This window comes from Canis aureus, chromosome 16 (genome assembly GCF_053574225.1).
Source record: "Canis aureus isolate CA01 chromosome 16, VMU_Caureus_v.1.0, whole genome shotgun sequence".
Classification (NCBI taxonomy): domain Eukaryota; kingdom Metazoa; phylum Chordata; class Mammalia; order Carnivora; family Canidae; genus Canis; species Canis aureus.
In genome coordinates, this window is record NC_135626.1 from 48,373,805 (window position 1) to 48,397,427 (window position 23,623).

The 23,623-nt window shown below is 43.5% G+C and overlaps 1 protein-coding gene across 5 annotated transcripts in view; it reads left to right on the forward strand.

The window, feature by feature from the left end:
* The window catches only part of TEX2 (testis expressed 2), a 101,744-nt gene that overhangs the window by 22,905 nt on the left and 55,216 nt on the right, over window positions 1-23,623 (forward strand). For 4 of the 5 annotated variants that reach the window (XM_077853784.1, XM_077853788.1, XM_077853786.1 and 1 more), the window contains one exon: window positions 20,798-22,460. In XM_077853784.1, coding sequence (XP_077709910.1) covers window positions 20,823-22,460 — 1,638 coding nt within the window. In that variant the 5' untranslated portion in view covers window positions 20,798-20,822. Of the gene's footprint in view, window positions 1-19,251; window positions 19,456-20,797; window positions 22,461-23,623 lie in introns of all 5 variants that reach the window. The other variant, XM_077853785.1, reaches the window with a different exon arrangement.

Sequence of the window (23,623 nt, forward strand, 5' to 3'; positions counted from 1 at the left end):
AGAGCCTTTGTTGATCAGGGATTGATTTTTGTCCTTGGAAATACCTGAATGAGGCAGTTAGTAGAGGAGTGTAGAGGAATGGCCTTGGAGTGTGAGCCCTAGCTCTGCTAGTCAGTGATTTTGTTGCCTGGATAAGTTGTGCAAACCACTCATCCTTTTTCCTCACCTGTGAAACGTGGGAATCATAATAGTACTTACCTTGCCAAGTCATGAGCTTATATATGAGATCTTGTTGGGAAGGCCCTGAGGCCTGGCCTATGTAAAAGTTAATTATCAGTTCAGAATCCCTCTGATACATCCTCTCAAGTCCAGATTGTGTCTGACTTGGATCTGTATGGGCCCCGGCCCTCCTTTCATCCGAGAAAAAATTGCTGCAGCTTTAAGTGACTGGGCTATGTGCTACCCGGTACATAGCTGATGTTCTTTACCATGGAAATTTAAATGGCTGTCACAAAGTTTTTGGAGGGGAAAAAACCTCTTGTGTCTTCTGAAGATGACCATGATACATCTTTATATAGAATAACTGCCAAACAGGTTCTTCTGAGAACAATAATATTCTTTTGGTATACTTTACTCCATCCTGTCCATAAGGAGAGAGCATCGTGGTTACTTATAACATTGCTATGCTGTCAGTGCCTGAACTTCACAGTTTATGAAGTGCTGTCCCATTTATTCTTTCTCCTTGCAGTTTGAGGTGTGGGTTTTCATCATCATGACCCTCATTTGACAGATCATGAAATGCAGTCCCAGCGAGGTTGCTCCCAAGCTGGTGCTCTTCCCAGTTAGCCTCAGCTGTCCAGGGCTACACTTTTGGGTGTTGAGTTATCTCTATGGGGTTTTATGGTATCCTGATTACACATGGACAGCCCGAAAATTTTGCTCCTGTTTTGGCATTTTGCTTTGGCATTTTTTGGCTATGTGGGTCCTCAGAGACTACTCTCTGAGGACCCACATGAGCTGGAAGACAAAACCCAATGACATACTCAGCACTAGTCATCTGGAAAGGGCAAGGGAAATAAACAAAGGGCAGGATGCTGCTGTTAGGCAGTTGGCTGGACCTGTGAATAGAAGAACATCAAGATCAACACTTTATAGTGTTTGCTTCTTTGAAACATCAAATGGAGCCCCTGTCAGGTTTATAGTACCTCCAGAATTAGATGAGGCAGTTTGGTTCCAAGAGGTGTACTCGTATTTCTGGTTATGAAATGCTCCTTGTGTTTATTTTCTCTGATCTGCCAAGAAGCACCTTTTTCTCTTGTTACTTTGAGCATCCAAGTGCTTATTTCACTTGCCCTTCATTTCTGCCTTCTGTCCTGCTTTGGTCCTTGAGATGGTAATGAAACAGACCTTCAGGAATGGGCAGCTGTGGAGGCCTTGGCTGGGGTCAACTCTACCTAGGGTCTGGGGAGGGGAGTGGCTCAGACCAGCCCCAGGAGATGAGGCTGAAACTCAAGGGACAAACAGCACAGTCAAGTGTATCAAAGATCAAGAGCAAAACTTAGGGGTGCCTGGGTGGCTCGTGGCTAAGCATCTGCCTTTGGCTTAGGTCGTGATCCTGGGGTCCTGGGATTGAGTCCCCCATCAGGCTCCCTGCAGGGAGCCTGCCTATGTCTCTGCCTGTGTGTGTGTGTGTGTGTGTGTGTGTGTGTGTGTGTCTCATGAATACATAAAATCCTTAAAAAAAAAAAAAAAAAAAAGCAAAACTCAGTCCAGTTGGGTCATGTGCCCATGGAAGCAGTGGCCCACCTATGGTTCTTCATTTGAAATACCCGAAGTAGTTCACTGATTAGCCTTTATGGAGATAGGCCTGCCCCTCTTTTTTATTTTTTATTTTTATTTTTATTATTTTTATTTTTATTTTTTTAATTTTTTTTCTGCCCCTCTTTTTTAATACAGGTATAGAGAAGTCAGCGCTTATAAAGGAGTTGCCCCTAAGGTGTGCCTTCTAACATAGATGTAGACTGGATTAACTAATTGTTGGTGCCAAGGAATAGCTGGTACCATATCTCCAGCTGAGTTCTGGTGATTTTATTATTTCATCACCTTCTCCCATGTGTGTATAAGTTAGTGAGTGAGTATACTGCATTCCGGATATTCCAAGATGATTTAGTCTCAATTCCATGGTAGATATTGGGGCATGTGTATGCACACACATAGGCTGTGATTAGTGGGGAATTTTTTTCAAACTATTTATCTTCTGATGCCCCCTCCTCAGTATGACAGGTCCTGAGATGGGAAGGGGTGGCTGTGTATGACATGTCATGTTTGCATGAATACATTTCCTAAGATTTTCTGGTACACCTGCCTTCTACCCAATATCAAGATGTACCTGCCCTTTGATTACTAGGAATGAGAAGGTGCACAGAGATGACTGATCAGCTGTCCCACTGCAGTCTGCTGGGTGGAGCTGATAGAGGCTGGTGGTTCTAACTTGACATCTGCAAAGGAACCCATGGGAGCCAGGGGGCCATTTTCAGGATTTCAAAAGACTTAATAGAAACTATGCATTTACCCAGGATAAGGACACAAAAGCTACCCAAATCATCAAGTTTCTTTTCTTCTGTTTGGAATTGCAAGTCTGTATGTTTTCTTGCTGATTCCAAGTTCTAATTGGCTGTGGATGACATAATAAGAACTTCTGAGACAGGATTGGTCTAATTCTAGACATTGTTATTAGAGCTGGTATCAGGTCTCATTCTCCAAACTGAATGTTCTCACTGCCTTTAGAATGAGGTTGACCTTGACTGTCCAAGTTAAGCAACTGATTGTTTCTTGCTTACTTAGCGGTGTTTATCATCATTACACCTGTTGCAGTTATTTGATTTCATAATGTTATTTAAAACCCTTTATAAATGTGGATTGTTGGTTAAAATTTGGATCAGCATTGAAATGGAAAAATAGTAAACAGAATTAACCAATTACTATTAAATATTGTTTTATAGAATTTGGCAAAAACATGTGGCCAAAGTGGGGAAAGGACAGAAAAAAAGAGGTTGTAAAATCTTAAAAAAAAAAAAAAGGGGGGGGGGCAGTCCCGGTGGCCCAGCAGTTTAGCACTGCTTTCAGCCCGGGGTGTGATCCTGAAGACCCAGAATCGAGTCCCACATCAGGCTCCCTGCATGGAGCCTGCTTCTCCCTCTGCCTGTGTCTCTGCCTCTCTTTGTGTGTCTGTCACAAATAAATAAATAAAATCTTTTTTTTTTTTTTAAAGGTTGGTCATACTGCAGATCTCATTCAGTGCCTTCATTTTATTTATTTTTTTAAATATTTATTTATTTTAGCGTGGGAGCACGAGTGGGGAAAGGGAGAGGGAGAGAGAATCTCCAGCAGACTCCTTGCTGAGCAAAGTGCCTGTTACTGGGTTTGATGCCATGAACCTGAAATCATGACGAGCCAAAATCAAGCAAGAGTCAGATGCCCAACAGACTGAGCCCCACAAGGTGTCTCCAGTGCATTCATTTTTAAAGCGATCATTTTAACCAGGTCTGCAGTAAAAGCAAAGAAGGCAGCCCACACTAAAGCACCAACTATTGGGGTGCCTGGGTGGCTCAGTCTGTTAAGTGTCTGTCTTCAACTCAGGTCATAATCCTGGGGTCCTGGGATTGAGCCCTGTGTTGGGCTCCCCCTCCAATGGGGATCTGCTTCCCCCTCTCTCATTGCCTCTCCCCCTGCTTGTGTATACTCACTCTCTCTGTGTCTCTGTCAAATAAATAAATTAAAAGAAAAACAACTATTAAGCTTTAGTCTGTGTAGGATCCTAGGATCCTGTTGGCTGTACCCTTTTTTTTTTTTCATGCACACTCTCCCAAGTTCTGTTTTTTTCATGTGCTACAATGTATAGACTTTTCCATATTTCTGCTTTGCCCCTATGTTTGTAATTCTTAATGGTCACAGTTGCCTGAACTAAACCTGAAGTCAGACAGTCCAGACAGGCAAATTTGGGTAGTTAGAGAAGCCAGAGACAAGCTATTTGTTCCTTGAGGACATGGCTGGGTGGCATAGTCAGCATGGATAAAAAAGATGCGCTCATGCCTGCTGCAAATGCTGATAATAATAATTTACATATGCCAAATATTGTTTCTTAGTTTTTCCAGCAGCCCTTCTGAGGTAGGCACTGTTATCTCCATTTTATTTGTATAATGAGGAGAAAGAGGCTTTTTTGTGGTAATTTGTTCAGTCAGATGCTGGTGGGAGGTGCAGCTGGGATCTGAACCTGGGTTAGTTTAATGCTAGCATTTGAATTCCTTCTTTTTTTAAAAAAAAAAAAAAAGATTTTATTTATTTAATCATGATTAAATAACACAGAGAGAGGGAGAAGCAGGCTCCCGGTGGAGAGCCCAATGTGGGACTCAATTCCAGGATTCTGGGATCACGACCTGAGCCAAAGGTAGATGCTCAACACTGAGCCACCCTGGTGGCCTGCAGCATTTGAATTCTTTTTTTTTTTTTTTTAAGATTTTATTTATTTATTCATGAGAGACAGAGAGAGAGGCAGAGACATAGGCAGAGGGAGAAGCAGGCTCCATACCGGGAGCCTGACATGGGACTCAATCCTGGGACTCCAGGATCATGCCCTGAGCCGAAGGCAGACGCTCAACCACTGCACCACTCAGGCATCCCTAGGCTTTGAATTCTTTTTTTTTTTTAATTTTATTTATTAATTATAGTCACAGAGAGAAAGAGAGAGAGAGAGAGGCAGAGACATAGGCAGAGGGAGAAGCAGGCTCCATGTACCGGGAGCCCGACGTGGGATTCGATCCCGGGTCTCCAGGATCACGCCCTGGGCCAAAGGCAGGCACCAAACCGCTGGGCCACCCAGGGATCCTGCATTTGAATTCTTAATGAAGTTTCTCTGACCAGACAATTCACCACCTTCCACCTTAATCCTCGTAACAAACACATCTGTTAGTGTGCAGTAAAGTCACAGAGTCTTGGTATTAAAATAAGTAGATAAATAGAACAAGTGCTGCAGGCAAGCAGAAGTTCTGGGAACCTTCCATCGGAGTCAGAGCTTTGTTCGTCTTCCTTGGGGCAAGAGTGGGGTGAACAGCCAGCCCACGGTCTTTTCCTTAGTTCCGTCCTATCTTGACGTTTCTTGGCACAATGACTGCACAGAGTTGCCTGAAGCATTATTTATAGTACTTTGTGGAGTAATTTTGGCTCTTGATAGCTTTTTGCCTTGACCTTAGAACCTAATCCCCACTGATGAGTGGCCACCAAGTTCTTAATTAGTTATCTGTGTGCCTTGCTCTATCCTCTGGACAAATTTAAAAAGTTTCCCCGTGTTCTCCCTGATGCCTTTTGCCATGGTGATGCTTGGAAGTCATCGAAGCAGATCTGCTGCGTAGAAGGGCCCCAAGAGGAAGCATTTTCTGTGACTGCTGCCTGGCCCCCTGTGTGTCTCGGGGGCAGGCAAGTTCCAATTCCTCTGTATTTTTCCAGGGTCTTGGTTCTATTGAATGAGAAAATTTTACACATGAGTTAAAACAGACTCATGTCCTTGGGCTGGATTGGAAATTGGAGTTCAGACTCTACAAGTCTGGTTGGGTCAGATGGGTAAGAAGTGTCTGGGTTTACACCCTGGGCCTTTGTCTTCCCATTCTCTAGAATTGTCTTTTTCGGGAGTGTGGACAGGGGGCCCAAATTCTAGGGTCCTGGCATTATCTAAATTCAGAATATGTTTTTGTTTTATGTCCTGTGTGGTTGGAAAGGTACATTTTTATCACAGTTAAGTTACATTGTGGATTGCATAAGTTTTGTGGGCCTAGGAACCTATTTCCCATGTATTTTCCTTCAGGATAAATGGATTTTGAATTTCAAACAATTGAACTTTTTGCTGATGAACTTTTGAGACACAATCTACTCTTGGGTGAGAACTCACTTTCTGTGATTACTTGTGTGGCATAAATATTGGTAGGAGGTCAGCTGAGAGGCCAGAGTTGTCTAGGAGGAAGGCCTGGGGTTCATTTCAAGCATTGCTAGCTTCATGGAGGATATTGGCACTTGACGAGGCAGAGGCGAGAGTGGAAGGGATTTCCAATACAGGGAGCTGCATGAGAGGAAGTGGGAAGGTGGATGGTTTTTATATGAGCCAGTGGATCATCAGACCCAACCAGAATGTTGAGAACACACTGGAGAGTAACTGAAAATAAGGTTGAATGGATAGAGGGGCTTGGGTTACTTTGGAGCCTAAAAGCCAAAGAGATTAGATGGGACAAAAACTCCATCAACAAGACTTGGGGAACAAAAGAGGTTTGGAGGATAAAGAAGAGGAGAACATCAGAGATGACCCTTTGGGGTTGGAGCCTTGGTGGTTGGAAAATCAGTGGTCCCTTGATGGATGAGAGGAAGTTAGTATAGGGTCGGGTTGGGTGGGCAGGAATGAGGGGACAGATGGGTTCATTTGGTTTAGAATTAGGCCTCTTTGGACTGAGATAGGATCTGTGTGTGGGTGTACATTAGAGAGGAACAGCTAGAAGAATTTCTAGCCAAGGGATGGGAATAGTGATTCGTGTATTATAGTTAGGTATGAGAGACAAGATGGCAACTCCTACCATCTTCCCAGTGAATTAGGGGCGAGCCCATCTGCTTAGAGGGAGAAAAGAGAGAAAATTGGATGCCCGGATGGGAGATGAGACCTGGAATCACACCACGGGGGGGGGGGGGGGGGGATCGGACCAGGAAATCAATGAACTAATTCAGGAATTTTCTGGAAACAGCCATGTCCTATGCTAGGTCTGCATGCTGTACTCACCTCCTGACTAGGATCTGAAGCAACCCCCACCCAACCCTCTCCCCCAACACCCTCCCTAGCTGGGATGGAGATCCCCAGCAGTGGGAGTGACTTGCTGGCATGGGGGCGGGGGGATGTCTCGCAGGCAGTAGATAGCAGTGTTAATGATTTAGAGAGTAGTACAGATGGTGGTTTGGTCTGAAAATACAGATGGTGGTTTCATCTTAAAAACTAGGCCAGCCATTCTCTTACCTTGCTCTCTTCTCTCATTAAAAAAAAAAAAAAAAAAAAAGAGCCAGGCAGAGTAGGAGGGGGTATGGAGTTGTGGCCTTATGTGAGGATCGGTGGGAATATAAAGGAGGTACAGTTTGAATCCGCAAGAGGGTGGGGCTTTCTGTTGCTACAGCACATGCAAATGCTGATTATTTGCATCTCATTCTTAGTAGACTGGGCAGACTCTCCACCTATGACCAGAAGTGAGGGATGTTTCCACAGCTGGACTAAAAGCAAGACAAGATTTAGAAGTATTTGTTAATGCAAGATGAACTGTTTCAATATTAGTAGAAAAATATTTTGACTTAATTGCCTTAGGCATGTTAATCATTTCAAGTGTACTCTGGTTCCTTTGCTTGACTTGAGCGATTGCCAGGGATTTCTCTGGGCAAAATGAAAAAGTAGGAACTCTCAGTAGGTTCTGTTCCATGAACATTGAATCACAGACCATAGACATAGAATTTAGAGCTTTTGGAAAACTCCTTGAAGATGAGGAGAGTCCCCTCAGTTTACAGTGGAAGAGTTCAGGGTCAGGGAAGTGAATTGGGTACTGTCATTGGAGGGTCTTGGTCCTCCTCAGAGCTCCTGGCCCTGCTGCCTCATGGCTTCACTTCGTATGAGTTTTCAGTGGCTGATTCCACTGCTAGCTGAACAACTCTCAAAATCACACACTTGGATAGAACTGTTGGGCTGCGTCATATCATTGGGCTGCTCTCAGGTCACGTCCTTCCTGTCACCCTCAATGGTGGTTGAGTAGGATGGCAGGAGATGGGGTGGGGAACATTACCTGATGGGGCCTGTAGGCAAGTAATGTTCTTTGGAGGGAGCCACAGTGTGGCTGCTTGCTTCCTGGCTGCTGTCCTTCACTTGGAATGTACTCTCAACACTGAGTCTCTTTGGCGAGAGCCTGTCAAGTCTTCAAGGGCCAACTCACACACACCTCTGGGAAACTTCAAGTCACCTTCCCCTACCTCCACCCATTGCTTCCTTTCTTTAAGAGTTTTACTAATTTGTGGGATCCCTGGGTGGCGCAGCGGTTTAGCGCCTGCCTTTGGCCCAGGGCACCATCCTGGAGACCCGGGATCGAATCCCATGTCGGGCTCCCAGTGCATGGAGCCTGCTTCTCCCTCTGCCTATGTCTCTGCCTCTCTCTCTCTGTGTGACTATCATAAAAAAAAAAAAAAAAAAGAGTTTTACTAATTTGTGAAAAATTAATCTGAAATACTTTACTTACATGGAAAAGCTGAACAGTCTGTAGGTACTAATAGATTCAGGTATGTGAACTAGGTTTTCCAGTTTACTAATATGATTTGGAGGGGTAAAAATCCAAATACTTTTGCTATTTATTATAGTTAGAAAGTACAGAGAAGTGATCATTCATATCTGTCAGTTTTTCTAAAATGAAGAGTTTGATCCTTGTGTGGGAACCAGAGAACAATATGCACATTACATCTACCATTGTCATTGTTTTCTACAATAATTTCAGACTTAATGCTCTTATGCTGATAGAATGGGAAAGGCTTCCTCAGGACTGTAAAACCCAGAAACTATAAGAGATTGAGAGATTCAGCACTTCAAAATTTAAAACTTTTGTATATTTAAAAATTAAAAGGCAGGTCAGAGATGGGGGAAAATATTTGCAATAGACAGAGAAAGTGGTAACTGTTCATGACTCAAAAAGTGAATAAGAAAAATCTTTGAGCGAGAACTATGAATGACCAGTTAACAGAAGAAGGGAAACAGTTGGGGGGAAAACTTGAAATGATTATTAAAGCATCGAGATGCCTTTTTATCAGATGAACAAAAATTAAAAATGTTCAGTCTTGACAAAAGTTCAGAGTGGACACTTTCTACACTTTTGGTAGGAGTGTAATTATTAAATTGGGAAATTGGCAGGGCAGTTCCAAAATTGTAAATATGCACCTCCTTTGATCCATCAATTCCATTTCTAGAAATGTATCCTACAGATAGACCTGCTTGTACAGATTTATATAGAAGGCTTTTCAAGATAACATTAATTCTAATAGTGAAAACTAAAAAAAACTCTAATTTTTACCAAAGGAATGAGTAAGTGGATGATGGTATATTTGTACTATGTAGAGAAAGCATGTGTGTATATGTATACCTGTCAATTTATATATATAGGCATAAGAAAAAATCCAAGAAATAGTAAGCGAGGAGCACCTGGGTGGCTCAGTTAGTTACCTGTCTGCTTTCAGCTCAGGTCATGATCTTGGGGTCCTGGGATTGAGATCTGCATCGAGCTCCCTGCCCTGCAGGGAATGTGCTTCTCCCTTTCCCTCTGCCCCTCTCCTCTACTCGTGCTCGTGCTCTCAGTCTCTCTCTCTCTCTCAAATGAATAAATAAATAAAAATCTTAGGAAAAATAGTGAAAAACAAACTGCAAAATGGTATGTATAGTATGATCTTTCAGACTAAAAACAAACAGCTTTATGTGTTTGTTTGTTTATAAATACAAAAGGACCAGGAGGAAGGATCCTTTTTTTTCCTCTTTTCTTTTCTTTCTTCTTTCTTTTCTTCCTCTTTCTTTTCTTTTTTTTTTTTTTTTCCTCTTTCTTTTCTTTTTTCCTTTTCTCTTAGGAAAGATACATTCCAAGCAGTTGATTTGAGGGGAACAGTTTTGGAAGGTTTTTAAACATTTTTTTAAAATTTTTATTTATTTATGATAGTCACAGAGAGAGAGAGAGAGGCAGAGACACAGGCAGAGGGAGAAGCAGGCTCCATGCACCGAGAGCCCGATGTGGGATTCGATCCCGGGTCTCCAGGATCGCACCCTGGGCCAAAGGCAGGCGCTAACCTGCTGCGCCACCCAGGGATCCCCTTGGAAGGTTTTTAGAATGAGCTTAAAACTGCGTTTTGTTTTGTTTTGTTTTGTTTTGTTTTTTTAAATGGAATACAAATGTATAGATGCTATGTAACCCTGTAATTTCACTTCTAAAACCGTTTACTGAGAAAATAATCAGAGGCAGCCAAAAGTTAGTATAGAATCATAATGCATTGTAGCATTGTTTGTAACAGCAACATATTCCAATAGTATCCTGTGTTGAAAGGGTTATGTTATGGAAAATTCATTTTATGTAGCTATTTAAAATCACCTGTAAAAGAATCTCTATTGACTTGAGGAAATACTTAATAAGCACAGTTAACATCTAGAGAATGCTTAATTTGTATCAAGGACCGTTCAGTGCTTTACATAAATTGTTTTATTTAATCTGAAGTCTTTTGCAATTCCCATTTTACAGATGGAGAAACAGAGACTTAATTATTGTAAATAATTTGCCTGAGGGTCATACTCCTAGGTTGGTGGAACTGAAAGCCAAAGGCCTCATTGATACCTATATGCTAGATCACTGTATAATCTTGCATAAAAACAGATTGCATGAATGCATATGGTGTGTCTTATTTTATAAAAATGAATCTTTCTGTGCCTTAGTTTTCTGATGGATAACTTGAGGGGGATGGGCTAGTGCAATTTTATTTTCCAAAGATCGCGATTTTATTTTAAAGATTGACATGCATTTACATGTAATTTTTCTAGATTATGAAAATATTTGGAAACACCTAAAACTGGAAAATAAAAATTACTGATAAGCAAAACTGACATTAAAACAGTATTTTTGTTTGGTGTATGTGTGGAATGAACATTATTAGAAAAAAAAAAGGGATCCCTGGGTGGCGCAGCGGTTTAGCGCCTGCCTTTGGCCCAGGGCGTGATCCTGGAGACCCGGGATCGAATCCCACGTCGGGCTCCCGGTGCATGGAGCCTGCTTCTCCCTCTGCCTATGTCTCTGCCTCTCTCTCTCTCTCTCTCTCTGTGTGACTATCATAAATAAATAAAAATTAAAAAAAAAAAAGATTTGATTAGTTTGCTTGAGAGAGCGTGCACACAGCGGAGGGAGGCGCAGAGGAAGAGGGACAGACGAGCACGGAGCTCATTGTGGGCTCCATCTCACAACCTTAAGACCATGACCTGAGCCAAAATCAACAGCCTGACTCTTAACTGGCTGAACTACCCATGTGCCCCTGGAATGAGGAACTTGCAAAATTGGTTTCTGAAAAGTTCTTATTAATTATGTTCCAACCATTAGTGCAATAGTGGGTTTGTCTCAATGTGCCTTTGACAGCATCACACTTTAATGATGGAATGATGGCGTTGATGACCAAAATTGTTTCACTGATTTGTTTCCCAGCCGTTGTTTTTGATGAGTTGAGCTTTTTTTGTTTGTGTGTTGGCCACTTGAACTTTTGGGTGAATTGTCTGTTTATGTATCTTGTGATGATATATTGGGAATTACCTATTGATGATATGTATCTTCCTAAACCTGACCATTTTTAAGACCTTAAGAAAAACTATCAGTCCTTATTATAAGGGGAAGTTTCACTCTCAGGTGGAATGCATTTTTCTTACAGGGATGAATTGGTGGTCTGTGCTTAAAACCTGATTTCTTAACCATTTGGGATTGATTTGGCCTTAAAATTTGAGGAATGGGGCACCTGGGTGGCTCAGTGGGTTTAGCATCTGTTCGGCTTGGGTCATGATCCTGGGGTCCTGGGGTGGAGCCCTGAGTGGGGCTCCCTGCTCAGCAGAGAGTCTCTTCTCCCTCTGCTTCTTTCCTTGCTGCCTCTTTCCTTCCTCTCTCTCAAAAAATCTTTAAAAAAGTAAAAATAAAAAAATTTTAAGGAATGATTGGCGAAAGGTACATAGCATTCTTTGTACTACTTTTGCAACTTACTGCGAGCCTCTAATTATTTCAAAATAAAGTTTAAAAAAAGTTCAAGGTATGCTAAAACTCAGGCTCCCTCCTGTTAGTACCTCTACCTGGCCTTGATCATTCTGACTAGTAGAGCCAGTGGGAGGTGGGAGGGAGCAACATTTGACAACTGATCCAAAGCCAAATAAGGGCGAGGGAACACTGCCTTTTTTTGTTTAAACTTGGAAATAATGTCAAAATTTTAAGTGGTTGCAAAAATAAAAACTGAATAAGGAGCACTATATACCCTTTCCCAGGTTGGCCTGTTGTTAACATTTGACCCCATGAACGTCAGTTGTTGAAATGCATTTATGTGGGGACCACACCACTAACAAACTATTTTCTTACCCTCCTTCCAGATTCCCAGCACCAGTCTCCTAGGTTCCAGGCATTCACTGAGCAAAAACATCTACACCCAGTTTTCAAATTCCTCAAGAATCCACAGGGGTTCTGTTTCCTAAGATTTAAATATAAATCCAAATGTTTAGCCTTTAAAGGTTTTGAATAATCGATTCCCTGCCCCTAAACTCAGATATTCACCTTCCTGCCAGGTACCACAGCCACAGCTAACTGAGCTGTTGACCCACCCTCTTGTTCTAACTTGTTTCTGTCCCAAGTGCCTTGCCATTGCATTCATATTTCATATCTGCAATATTCTTTTCATGTCTAGGCCAGAGACATGACTTTTCTGCTTTAAAAGAAAATATTCCCAGACATCTTTACTTGATTACCACCACCTGATTGGGGCAAGCCTGTTCTAACTTTTTATTTTACTTTGGGGTCTTCTTGCTTTCAAGATGTCATACACAATATCCACCTGTTATCTCCTGAGTTCCCCACAATGGGTAGCATCGGTGTTACCCTTTTTCGGCCTCCATGGGCCTTGTGTGGCTGTGCTGGAGGTGTGACCTGGTTTTGAATGAGATACTATGAACTGAACTTGGATTTCATTATTGGAACCAGCTAGCAGTCTATAATGCAAAATTCTAATTGGGTTGATGCATTTGAACACCTTTCTCCTCCATAGTTACGGCACTTCTCCTGGGTGGGCTTTCTTTGTGGTAGGTAGAGGGTCCATGCATTGGCTGAAGAGGGTGGACAGTCGAAAGCCTGTGTTTGAGGTACAAGACCCTGCTGGGTTGGAAGAGACTTTGGAGTGTGGGTCTTGGAACCTAATAACTAATGGGAAAGGCATTCTGAGTTTCTGACAAAGTGCCTTGGAAGGGTTGCCTGTGCTGGAAGCAGGGTACTTTCTTTCCTCTTTCTTTTCTTTTTTTAAATGAAACTAAGGCCAGAATTAGTTCATTATCTATAATGTCAATATTGATTTTTGTTTGCAAGGTGGAGTAGTAACAGATTAGAATGGCTGCTAGCAATTCTGAGCTGCTTCATTGAATTTAAATGAATCAAGAGACAGCTATTAAGACGCACCTGAAATTTTTAGGCTAGATCAGACCTTCCCATTATGGTCGATTTGACCAGATTCAGCTGTTTCCTCTGCAGCATCAAGGCGTTAAAATGGGAGTTTTAAGGCCTCGTCACTACTTTTTATAAAAACCAAATCCGGGATCCCTGGGTGGCGCAGCGGTTTGGCGCCTGCCTTTGGCCCAGGGCGCGATCCTGGAGACCCGGGATTGAATCCCACGTCAGGCTCCCGGTGCATGGAGCCTGCTTCTCCCTCTGCCTGTGTCTCTGCCTCTCTCTCTCTCTCTCTGTGACTATCATAAATAAATAAAATTAAAAAAAAAAAAAAAAAAAAAAACCAAATCCTATTTAAAAATACACAGATAAGAGGTATTAAGCCATCCTCCACCACACAATGCAGCTTGCCTCTTTTCCCCTGGCAAGAGAAGTTTTTGAATTGAAATTATTGACTGACACAACCCATGCTAGCATCACATATCCAAGTGCAAGTTTGTTCAGAGGCAGCAAATATCCAACATGCTGAATTTTACAAAGACAAAGCATTTTAATAATGATCTTGAAGGATTAGTGATGCTCCTGAGAAATGAGGCATTTTCCAAACAGGCTTGCCTCCTAAGATTTGCTATATTACTGTGCACTCTTTCTCTGGAGACTGGTTCAGTTTTCAGTCAAAATTGTTCTCTTCCCTCCGTATTTCTCTCCTCATTTTCCTTCCTCCAGCACTTCCTCTAATCTAGTATACGAATTAGAAATTAAAAAAGTAGTGATGTGGCCATTATTATTAAAGATTTATCATTTTAGAGAGTGTGTGAGCTGGGGAGGGGCAGAGGGAGAGGGAGAGAGAATCCCAAGAAGACTCCCTGCCAAACGTGGAGCCCGATGGGACTCAATCTCAGGACCCCGAGGGATGCCTGCATGGCTCAGTGCTTGAGTGTCTGCCTTTGGCTCAGGTCCTGATACCACGATCCAAGTTCTGCATTGGGCTCCTTGCAGGGAGCCTGCCTCTGCCTCTCTCTTTGTGTGTCTCTCATGAATACATAAATAAAATCTTAAAAAAAAATAACTCAGGACCCTGAGATCATAACCTGAACCAAAATCCAGAGCTGGATGTTCAACCGTCTGAGCCACCCAGGTGCCCCTCACTATTTGTTTTAATGTGAGAGGACCAAGTGGATGAATTGCTGATAAGTGAGTGACCTGGAAGGAGCTATTTTCTCTGTTTATGGCTCTGTAGGATCCCAGGATTGACTTGTTTCAAAGACAATTGGAGGTAGGAAGGGCAATTTTTTATTAGAAAATTAGCTACCCCCCCTCCAAATCACCAGAATTCAGGGATGTTATTATATCTGAGTTAATAAATGCCAACATTGAATCTTGAAATAGCTTTTCATTTTTCATTATATAGTCTGATTTATTGTTGATTGGTTTTTCATGGCCTAATTAATGATGCTAACCTTTTTGAGTGACTAGAAATAAAATAAATTTCATGGATGTTTCATATTCTAACCTTGACTGTACTAAGTTTGAGAGACTTCATGATAGGGCAGTTGACTAATGGCTTCCTGTTTAAAGCCCTTTTTTTTTTTTTTTTTTAATGAGTTCAGATTAGATGGGAGCTAAGCCATCAGTTTATTCCTTGTCTTTAGTCTGGACAGAATAGAATCCTGCATAAATGCTAGGGAGAAAAGCCCTTCTCTGAGACTCTCACAGTCTGTTAATTTATTTATGTAGAGAGCAAGCATGTGCCTTAGGGGGGAGAGGGACAAAAGAAGAAGGAGAGAGAGAATCTTAAGCAGACTCCATGTTGAGTGCTGAGCCTGATTCAGGGCTCGATCTCTCGATCCTGAGATCATGACTGAGCCAAAATCGAGAGTCGGATGCTTAATTGACTGAACCACCCAGGCACCACTTATTTATTTATAAAGGAGGCTTTCTCAGTCTTAATTAGAACAGTGGCCATCTTTACAAGGCATAGGAACTTTGGTGGAGAATTGTAGTCAGGACCTTAGGAAAGACCCATCAGCAAAAGTTTGAAATGTCCTTTTTCTCTGAAACATAAACCTGACCAAGGCTAAGGTTCGAAGAGCACTGGTGTCTAAACAGCTTTTTTTTGGACCCCCAAGAAGTATGGGAACATAAATACAATTGCGTTTGTTATCTTAGAACGTAACCATGGGTGAATGCTAAGTAACAATGTGAACTTTTTGAGTAGAATTGTTTTAGTTGGCATGATAACTGGTTCATACTTTAACCTTGACTGTACTAAGTTTGAGAGACTTCATGATAGGGAGGGCAGTTGGCAGTTTTATTATTTCATTGTAAAGTTTTGAATGAATATTTTTAAAAACATTTTTTATTTTGAATTTATGGTAAAATGCACATAGCATAAAATTTTACCGTATTAGCTGTTTTTACATGTACAATTCAGTAGTGTTAAGTATATCCACATTGTTATGCTACCAATCTCCGAGCTTTTTGATCATACAAAACCAAAAATTTGTACCCACTGAACAATTTCCCAATTCCCCCACCCTCAGCCCCCGGTAACTGCCATTCTGTGTTCTATTTGAGCTTGACCACTTGAGATACCTCAGGTAAGTGGGATCATTCAGTATTTGTCTCTTTGTGACTGACGTACGTTCTTCACTTAATGGAACGTCCTCAAAGTTCTCAAATCTAGGGAGGGCCCCCTTTGCCTCTCGTTCCCTCGTTGCTGAGTAGATGTAGTAGCTCTTTATGGTTCCAGCTCATTGTAGAAGGGTCTTCAGTTAGGGCTTCATCTTGGCCAGGCCTGAACTTTGATTTCTGCTCAGGAGATCATTAAAATTAACGTTCCAATTTGTCAGAGTCGTCCAGTGTTTTGAGGGCTAGAGTGGCTTGTCTAGAGCTCTTCTCTGGGTTCCCATTTGCCTTAGTCTCAGCCTGGTTATTCTTTTCCCAGTGGTTAAAGTTTCAGTGCTTTCCAAAATTTTTTTTTTTCTTTTTAATGTTGAATTCAGTGTTAGTTGTTTTCAGCAGAATGGTGAGCCTGGTGATAGACATTGCCTTCCTAGACACCAGACCTCTGGCCTCAGTTTATCAATGTTGCCTCTGCTATCCACATTCATTCTGGATGTGGTTCTTCAGCCTCACTTTGCTCATGACCAAATCAAACTTTTGCTTCAACACACCTCTGGCAGGAAATCCACAAATCCACCTACGTGGCAAGGGGAGCTATAGGCCCACCCCTCGTAGGACTCAGGAGCCAGTATCAAAAAAGCCCAGGGCCCTGTGATCTGCTGGTGACTTTGGAAGAAGGAGACCTCTTGGGAAGGAAATTTCTTTTTCTGGCCTTTCAGTTGCTGAGGGCTTGATAAGGTTTTCTCCTTTTTTGAAGTCCGGTTATAATTGAGTTTGTACCAATAGTAGAGGGCAGGAGCTAGTTACTTTTTTTAGGATACTAGATTGTCAGATGGATAATGAGATGACTCTTCATTTCTCCATGCAGCTGGTCACATGCTGGTGGGTGAGAACTGAGCTTTTAGTTCCTGGGAGAGCTGTCTGTGCTGGAGCATAGAGGGCGAATGCCAAGTCCAGGACAAAGCAGTCCTAAAGAATGTGCATGACATGCTGGAGGAGGCAGTTTGCTGTGGTGAAAAAGACATCAGGACACCAGTGTCAGAAGCCCACGTCTAGGGGCACCTGGGTGGCTCCGTGGTTGAGCATCTGCCTTTGGCCCAGGTTGTGATCCCGGGCTCCTGGGATCAAGTCCCACATCGGGCTCCCCGCAGGGAGCCTGCTTCTCCCTTTGTCTGTATCTCTGCCTCTCTTTCTGTGTCTCTCATGAATAAATAAATAAAATCTTTTTTTAAAAAAAAAGAAAAAACCCACATCTAACTGTCTCTCCCTTCCCCCTTCTCAGTGCTGTGGCCTTAGACAAACCATGTTATCTTCCTGGGCAACAGTCAGGTGCTCTTTGCTCTTGATCTTGGTTGTCCTGCAGGGCTGTGGCTGTGGGAGGATGGGTTTTTCTGGACCCAGCAGCTAGCCATCTGGAGAACAGAAAGGTGGGTGCTTGCATTAGCCCCCAAGGATGGAGTGACCACTCAATGGCTTGTCTAGAACCCAAAACCATTGACTCTGGTCCCATTTCCCTCAAGTATCCAGCAGTTTTGGTCTAGAAGCAGTTTTTCTTTTGCCTCATCCCCTCATTTTGCAGATGAGCAAACAGGGTCCTGAGATTTTCTTGTATTTAAGCAATAGAAGTGCTGCTTTTGCCTCACAGGGTATGTTTTAACAATGTTTTACCAGATACAACAGATAAAAATAAGCATACAAAAAACCCCAAACTGGTTAAGTAGAGCAAGGCTTTGGTCAGTTCGGATGTGGGGGAATTTGTGCCAGATCTCTGACACTGCTACCCAAGCTCTGGAGAAAGACACTGGATGTTAAGCCAGGCTGCCTGCCCTTAGCTGGTACCTGGCACTGAGCTCTCCTTGGGGTCCAGCTTGAGCTCTACTGGCTGACATAGGCCTTGAGACAGTCTGATGAGAGATTAGTAGAAGCCCTTCAACTGCCAAGTCAGGGGGCCTGACTGTGTGAAGGAGGATTGGGCAAGTAGGCCCCTGATGGTGGTCTATCCTGGGCAGGTGCCTGCTCATTTTACCACAGGCTGCTGAATACACTACTATTTTCTCCCCTTGGCTGCTGCCTGGACCTGACTTTGTCTGCAGATACCCAGGCCATCCCACCCTCAACTACAGACAGGCCTCTCCGTTCTTGCCTTGCTCCCCCAGAGGAGCGATTCACACTGTTCAGCCCCCCAAGTGATGCTCTGCCTTTACACCTGTGCCCACAGTCATTTTAACACATGGCCACTGCTACCCAGGGAGCAGCCTCAGAATAGCAGAACCTTATAGGTCATCCTTTATGTTATTAAAGCAATCTAAAGATTTTATTTATTTATTTGAGAGAGAGAGTGTGAGTGGGTGGGGGGTGGTGGCAGAGGGAGAGAGAATCTCAAGCAGACTCCATGATGAGGAGGGAGCCCAACCTGGGGCTCAGTCTCACAACCCTGAGATCATGATCTGAGCCGAAACCAAGAGTAGAACACTTCACAGACTGAGCTACCCAGGTGCCCCATTATTATTTTTTTTTTAAATTTTTATTTATTTATGATAGAGAGAGAGGCAGAGAGACAGGCAGAGGGAGAAGCAGGCTCCATGCACCGAGAGCCCGACGTGGGATTCGATCCTGGGTCTCCAGGATCGTGCCCTGGGCCAAAGGCAGGCGCCAAACTGCTGCGCCACCCAGGGATCCCCCAGGTGCCCCATTATTAAAGCAATTTAAGTGAAGCTTAGTTTTTCAGCCTACTGAGAATTATCAAGTATCATACTTTTCTTTTTAAATTACCTCTATAATTTTCTTTTTAAATTACTCTTATAAAACTAGGTGAAAGTTAAATGAAAAACATGTGTTGCACTTTGGTATTTTTCTTCTTACTAAGCCTATAAACCTGTTGGTGTAAAGATAACCAGGAAGGATTGTCCTATGTCTTTTCATTTTGCCTTCAGCTGCTGGATTTAAATTGCTTTGTCCATAAAGATCATTTCGTTTTCCTGAATCTCCTGGGGTAGGAGAGCCTGAGGGTCATGGTGAGCATGGGCAAAATTCTGTTGGAAAGTTTCTGTGAACGTAACTTCTCTTAGGTATTGATGCTAAAAAGGCGTAGTTTCAGATGTGTCCATGTTGTGACTGTGCTCTTGGATGGTAACTCTCCTCATTATTGGGGTATTTTCTGTTCTGGTGACCTAGGATCACTGACCCTCTACCCCCACAAAAAGTTTACTTTTTCTCTTGTTGGTTGTATCAGGTGCCAGCATTTTGAACATGAATATTTGACGGAAGACTCAAATATAGGAATTCTTCATACTAAAGAAACAAGCAAGCAATGTAACATTGATTGTCTATTGTAGATTACTTGTATAAGGGTATAATGTTGGGTTTTATACAATCTATAAACATGTAGGATTTTAGATTTGGAAAGAACTCTTGATCCTCCATTTTACAGATGAAGATTCTGAGAACCAGAGAAGTTTTGGCTTGTTCAAGGTCCCACAGAGTCAGCTGGAAAAGGAGCAAGTACCAGAAGCCCTATTTGCCTGCCAGCATATATATACCAGCAGCTCCCAAGGCTGCTCTTCCACTCCCCATGATGCCGCTCTTGTACTGGTGGTCTCCCACTGCTCCCCAGCACCTACCCACCCTCCTGGAGGTAAAGGATAGACCCATTTGGCAGGACATATCATGCCCATGCTCATCTTCACACCTTCTCACTGCTTTCTGATCATGCCCCTTCTTCCACAACCTGCCCATCCATTTATTATTTTATTTTTATTTCTTTTTTAAGTAGACTCCACACCCAACATGGGGCCTGAACCCATGGCCCTGAAATTAAGAGTCATGTGCTGTACTGACTGAGCCAGCCAGGTGTCCCTTACCCATCAGTTTTAAAAGTTGAGCAGGTGTCCTGTTTCCCACACTGGTCTCAGCCTCCTCAGAACACCTGAAGTTCATTCCGCAAGTGTGTTTTAGCTCCTTTGACAGGGTCTCTTTCCAGATTGTGGTATTAATTTCCATTTTGTAGGGTCACGATGTGTGGTGTCCAGTAAAGGGGCCTTTAGTGAATAGGGAGAGAGGTAATGTACTAGATGTCACAGGGGCAGCTTGGTGTCTTCTGTTTTGCTCCCCAGCTTTTCAGCTGTCTTCTCCCCAGCTGGTTGCTAAGCTCCAGAAGGGCAGGAAGCATAGCTTCCATGTCTCTCACCATAGCCCTTAACAGAGTTCTTGGTTGGTGGTAGGTTGCAGCATTGATACTTAATTTCCCTGCCCTCTGAATCCTGGTTTCAGTTTAAAATATGTTTCCTTTATCCTGAAGCCCCAGAATATGGCCATGTCTTCATGGCTCCCTAAGTACTCTGCCGTTTGGGGAATAAAGAAGCCAACAGGTGATAGCAATTCATTTAGAGATTTCCCTTTCCACCCTTGGAGACTTTGCTGCTGCTTTGCAGTGGCAGGATACTATGAGTCCTGGTGGGAGAAGCAAGCCAAATAATTGTTAGGATTGCTGGGAAAATAGCAATGGAAGCAATAATCCTCCTGGGTTGGCTTTTTATAGCTAGAAAACAGTGGTGAAATTTTTGTTCCAAGATCCTCAAAATCATCAGGCTGCTGCATTCTATCCTGTTGGACTTCCGAAGTAATGTTGGTGACATCTATTGTGCGGGTATTCCAAGTGTTGAAATATAGAATGGCTGGTAGAAATGAGCCAGTTAAGAGGGAGGAAACGATTACTCAGATGTTGTGAAGTCAGATAGATTGCATGGCATTTATAGTACCGGTTTGTAGTTTGCTCATAAAAGAGAATGCCTAACTGGGATTTATCTGGTGAAAATTAAACCATCAAACCTGCTCAAGTGAAAAACCGTGGCCATCTGCCAAGTAAAAACATAATCACCATTTGGAAGTGAGCTTCATCTGTGCTCCAGTGTGCACATGACAGCCTCTCCTGTGGAGAAAAGGCTTTCTGACTTCTGGTTTCCTTGCTGTTTCCACAGAGCCTGAGCCCTCGTGAAGCCGGCAATGACAAGTCTGGATGGTCGCCATGCCGAGAAAACCATTGACATGCCAAAACCATCAGCCCCCAGAGTGCACGTGCAGAGGTCCGTGTCCCGAGACACTATCGCCATTCACTTCTCGGCATCCGGGGAGGAGGAGGAGGAAGAGGAGGAGGAGTTCAGGGAGTACCTCGAGGAGGGGCTGGACGACCAAAGCATTGTAACGGGGCTCGAAGCCAAGGAAGACCTTTATCTTGAATCCCAGGGTGGCCATGACTCCACTGGCCTTGCCGCCCAGCCCATCCTGGCAGATGGACTGTCCGTGTCCCCTGCCATTTTGCCCGTCTCCGAGAACACTGTAAAGCTGTTGGAGTCCCCTCCTCCAGCAGTGCAAGTATTAAGTACAGTGCCATTGGCTCTTTCCCCAGGGTCGTCTTCGTCAGGGCCCTTAGCTAGCTCTCCCAGCGTGTCATCTCTTTCGGAGCAGAAGACCAGTTCTTCCTCCCCGTTGTCCTCTCCTTCCAAGTCTCCAATCCTTTCATCCAGTGCCTCATCCTCCACGCTTTCCAGTGCAAAACCCTTCATGAGCCTTGTGAAGTCCCTGTCGACCGAGGTGGAGCCAAAAGAATCCCCACACCCCTCGCGGCACAGGCACTTGATGAAGACATTAGTTAAGTCTCTGTCCACAGACACCTCCAGGCAGGAGTCAGATACCGTGTCCTACAAACCACCCGACTCCAAGCTCAATTTACACCTGTTCAAGCAGTTCACACAGCCGCGAAACACAGGGGGAGACTCCAAAACTGCACCTTCTTCCCCACTCACTTCTCCCTCTGACACACGCTCCTTTTTTAAAGTGCCCGAAATGGAGGCTAAAATTGAGGACACGAAGCGCCGCCTTTCAGAAGTCATATGTGAGCCCCTTCAGCTCCTCAGTAAAATCATCGGGGAAGAGAGTGGCAGCCACAGGCCCAAAGCCTTATCTTCAAGTGCTTCAGAACTCTCCAATCTGTCCAGCCTGAACGGCCACTTGGAAAGCAATAACAACTACAGCATCAAGGAGGAGGAGTGTGATTCCGAGGGGGACGGCTCCGGGAGTGACCCCAGTGTCCCCGGAAGTGACCACCCCAGGTCCTCGGATGAGCCCTCTCGAGAGGCGGAGCCTAAAGCATCCCAGGGAAGCGGTCTGAAGGACTTAGGCCTGAAGACCAGCTCTCTTGTGCTCGAGAAATGCTCCTTGTCTGCCTTAGTGAGCAAAGAAGATGAAGAGTTTTGCGAACTGTACACCGAGGACTTTGATTTGGAAGCGGAGGTGGAGAGTACAGTTGATAAGCTCCCGGATGTCCCTCTCAAGCCGGAGGTGCTGGCAGATGATGGTCTGACCCTTGACAGTGAGGACGAGGCCCACTTGGCCGTGCAGCACCCAGAATTACCAGTGAAGACACTGGGCTTCTTTATAATGTGTGTCTATGGGTACCTCATCCTCCCTCTACCCCACTATGTGAGTGGACTCTTTCTGGGAATTGGTCTTGGATTCATGACTGCGGTTTGCATGATTTGGTTTTTTACACCACCAAGTGCTCATAAATATCACAGATTTCATAAAAACCTACAACACCGGAACACAAGATCTCTGGAGATCAAAGAACCAGAAATACTAAAGGTAAGTCTCTGCAGCAGCTGGCGTGCACACGTGCTCTCTCCCATCCAGCCTGATTTTAAATCCAACTTCATTATTTTAGTTGATTGTTGTGGGTTTTCACACAGCACTGTTTTTAAGGCTTTTAGATCTCCCTGTTTTTGGGATGCCCGAGAGACTTCTCTGGTAAATCTCATCCTAGTTCAGGTTTTACCAATCCACCAAGTAGTTTTTCAAGGATCTCCGCGATGCTAGAGAGTAGCATTTACATCCAGTTTGTATTTCAGTCTTTAAACTTTCCAGGGATTTGTTACTTGCTGAGGATTTGTTATAGCTAAGACTGTTAGGATTGCCTATTCCTGAGACCCTGGAGAAGGGTTCAGCACTCCCGGAATGCCAGAGAAGGAAAGGAGAAAGAGAAGGCAAATTGATGTCAGTGGCTGGTCACGGCTGGCACTGCTCTTTCCTATGTGTGCAGTGAGATGTGGGCTGGAGAAAGAGACCTCACTTTCCGGTGCATGACAGTTTCAGGTTGGGCCTCTCAAGGGGTGTCAGGTTGATCCATCCTGGTGCAGGAAGAAAATATTAGAACTTCCGTTCACATTTACTTTTGCATATTTAAAAAGCTTCTGGGTTTTGTGTATGTGTCTCAAAATATACACAATATATAGTTGTAGCTTATATAGTTTGTAAGTCATAGGCACACATACACGTTATATATATATATATATGGGGTTTTTTTTTAAAGATTTTATTTATTAATGAGAGACACAGAGAGAGAGAAAGGCAGAGACCCAACACAGGTAGAGGGAGAAGCAGGCTCCATACAGGGAGCCCAATGTGGGACTCGATCCTGGTACTCTGGGATCACACCCTGAGCTGAAGGCAGATGCTCAATCACCGAGCCATCCAGGTGTCCCTATATATGTTTTTTTAATTGTGGTAAGATTCAAATAACATACAGTTTACCATCTTAGCCATTTTAAAGAGTACAGTTTAGTGGCATTAAGTACATTTGCGTTGCTGTGCACTTTATCACCACCACCCACCCCTGTAACTCTTATCATCTTGTACCACAGAAGCTCTATACCTATTGAACAGTAACTCCTCATTTCTTCCTTCCTCCTAGACCCTGGCAACCATAGTTCACTCATCTTTGATTTTGAATACTCTTTGATTTTGAATAA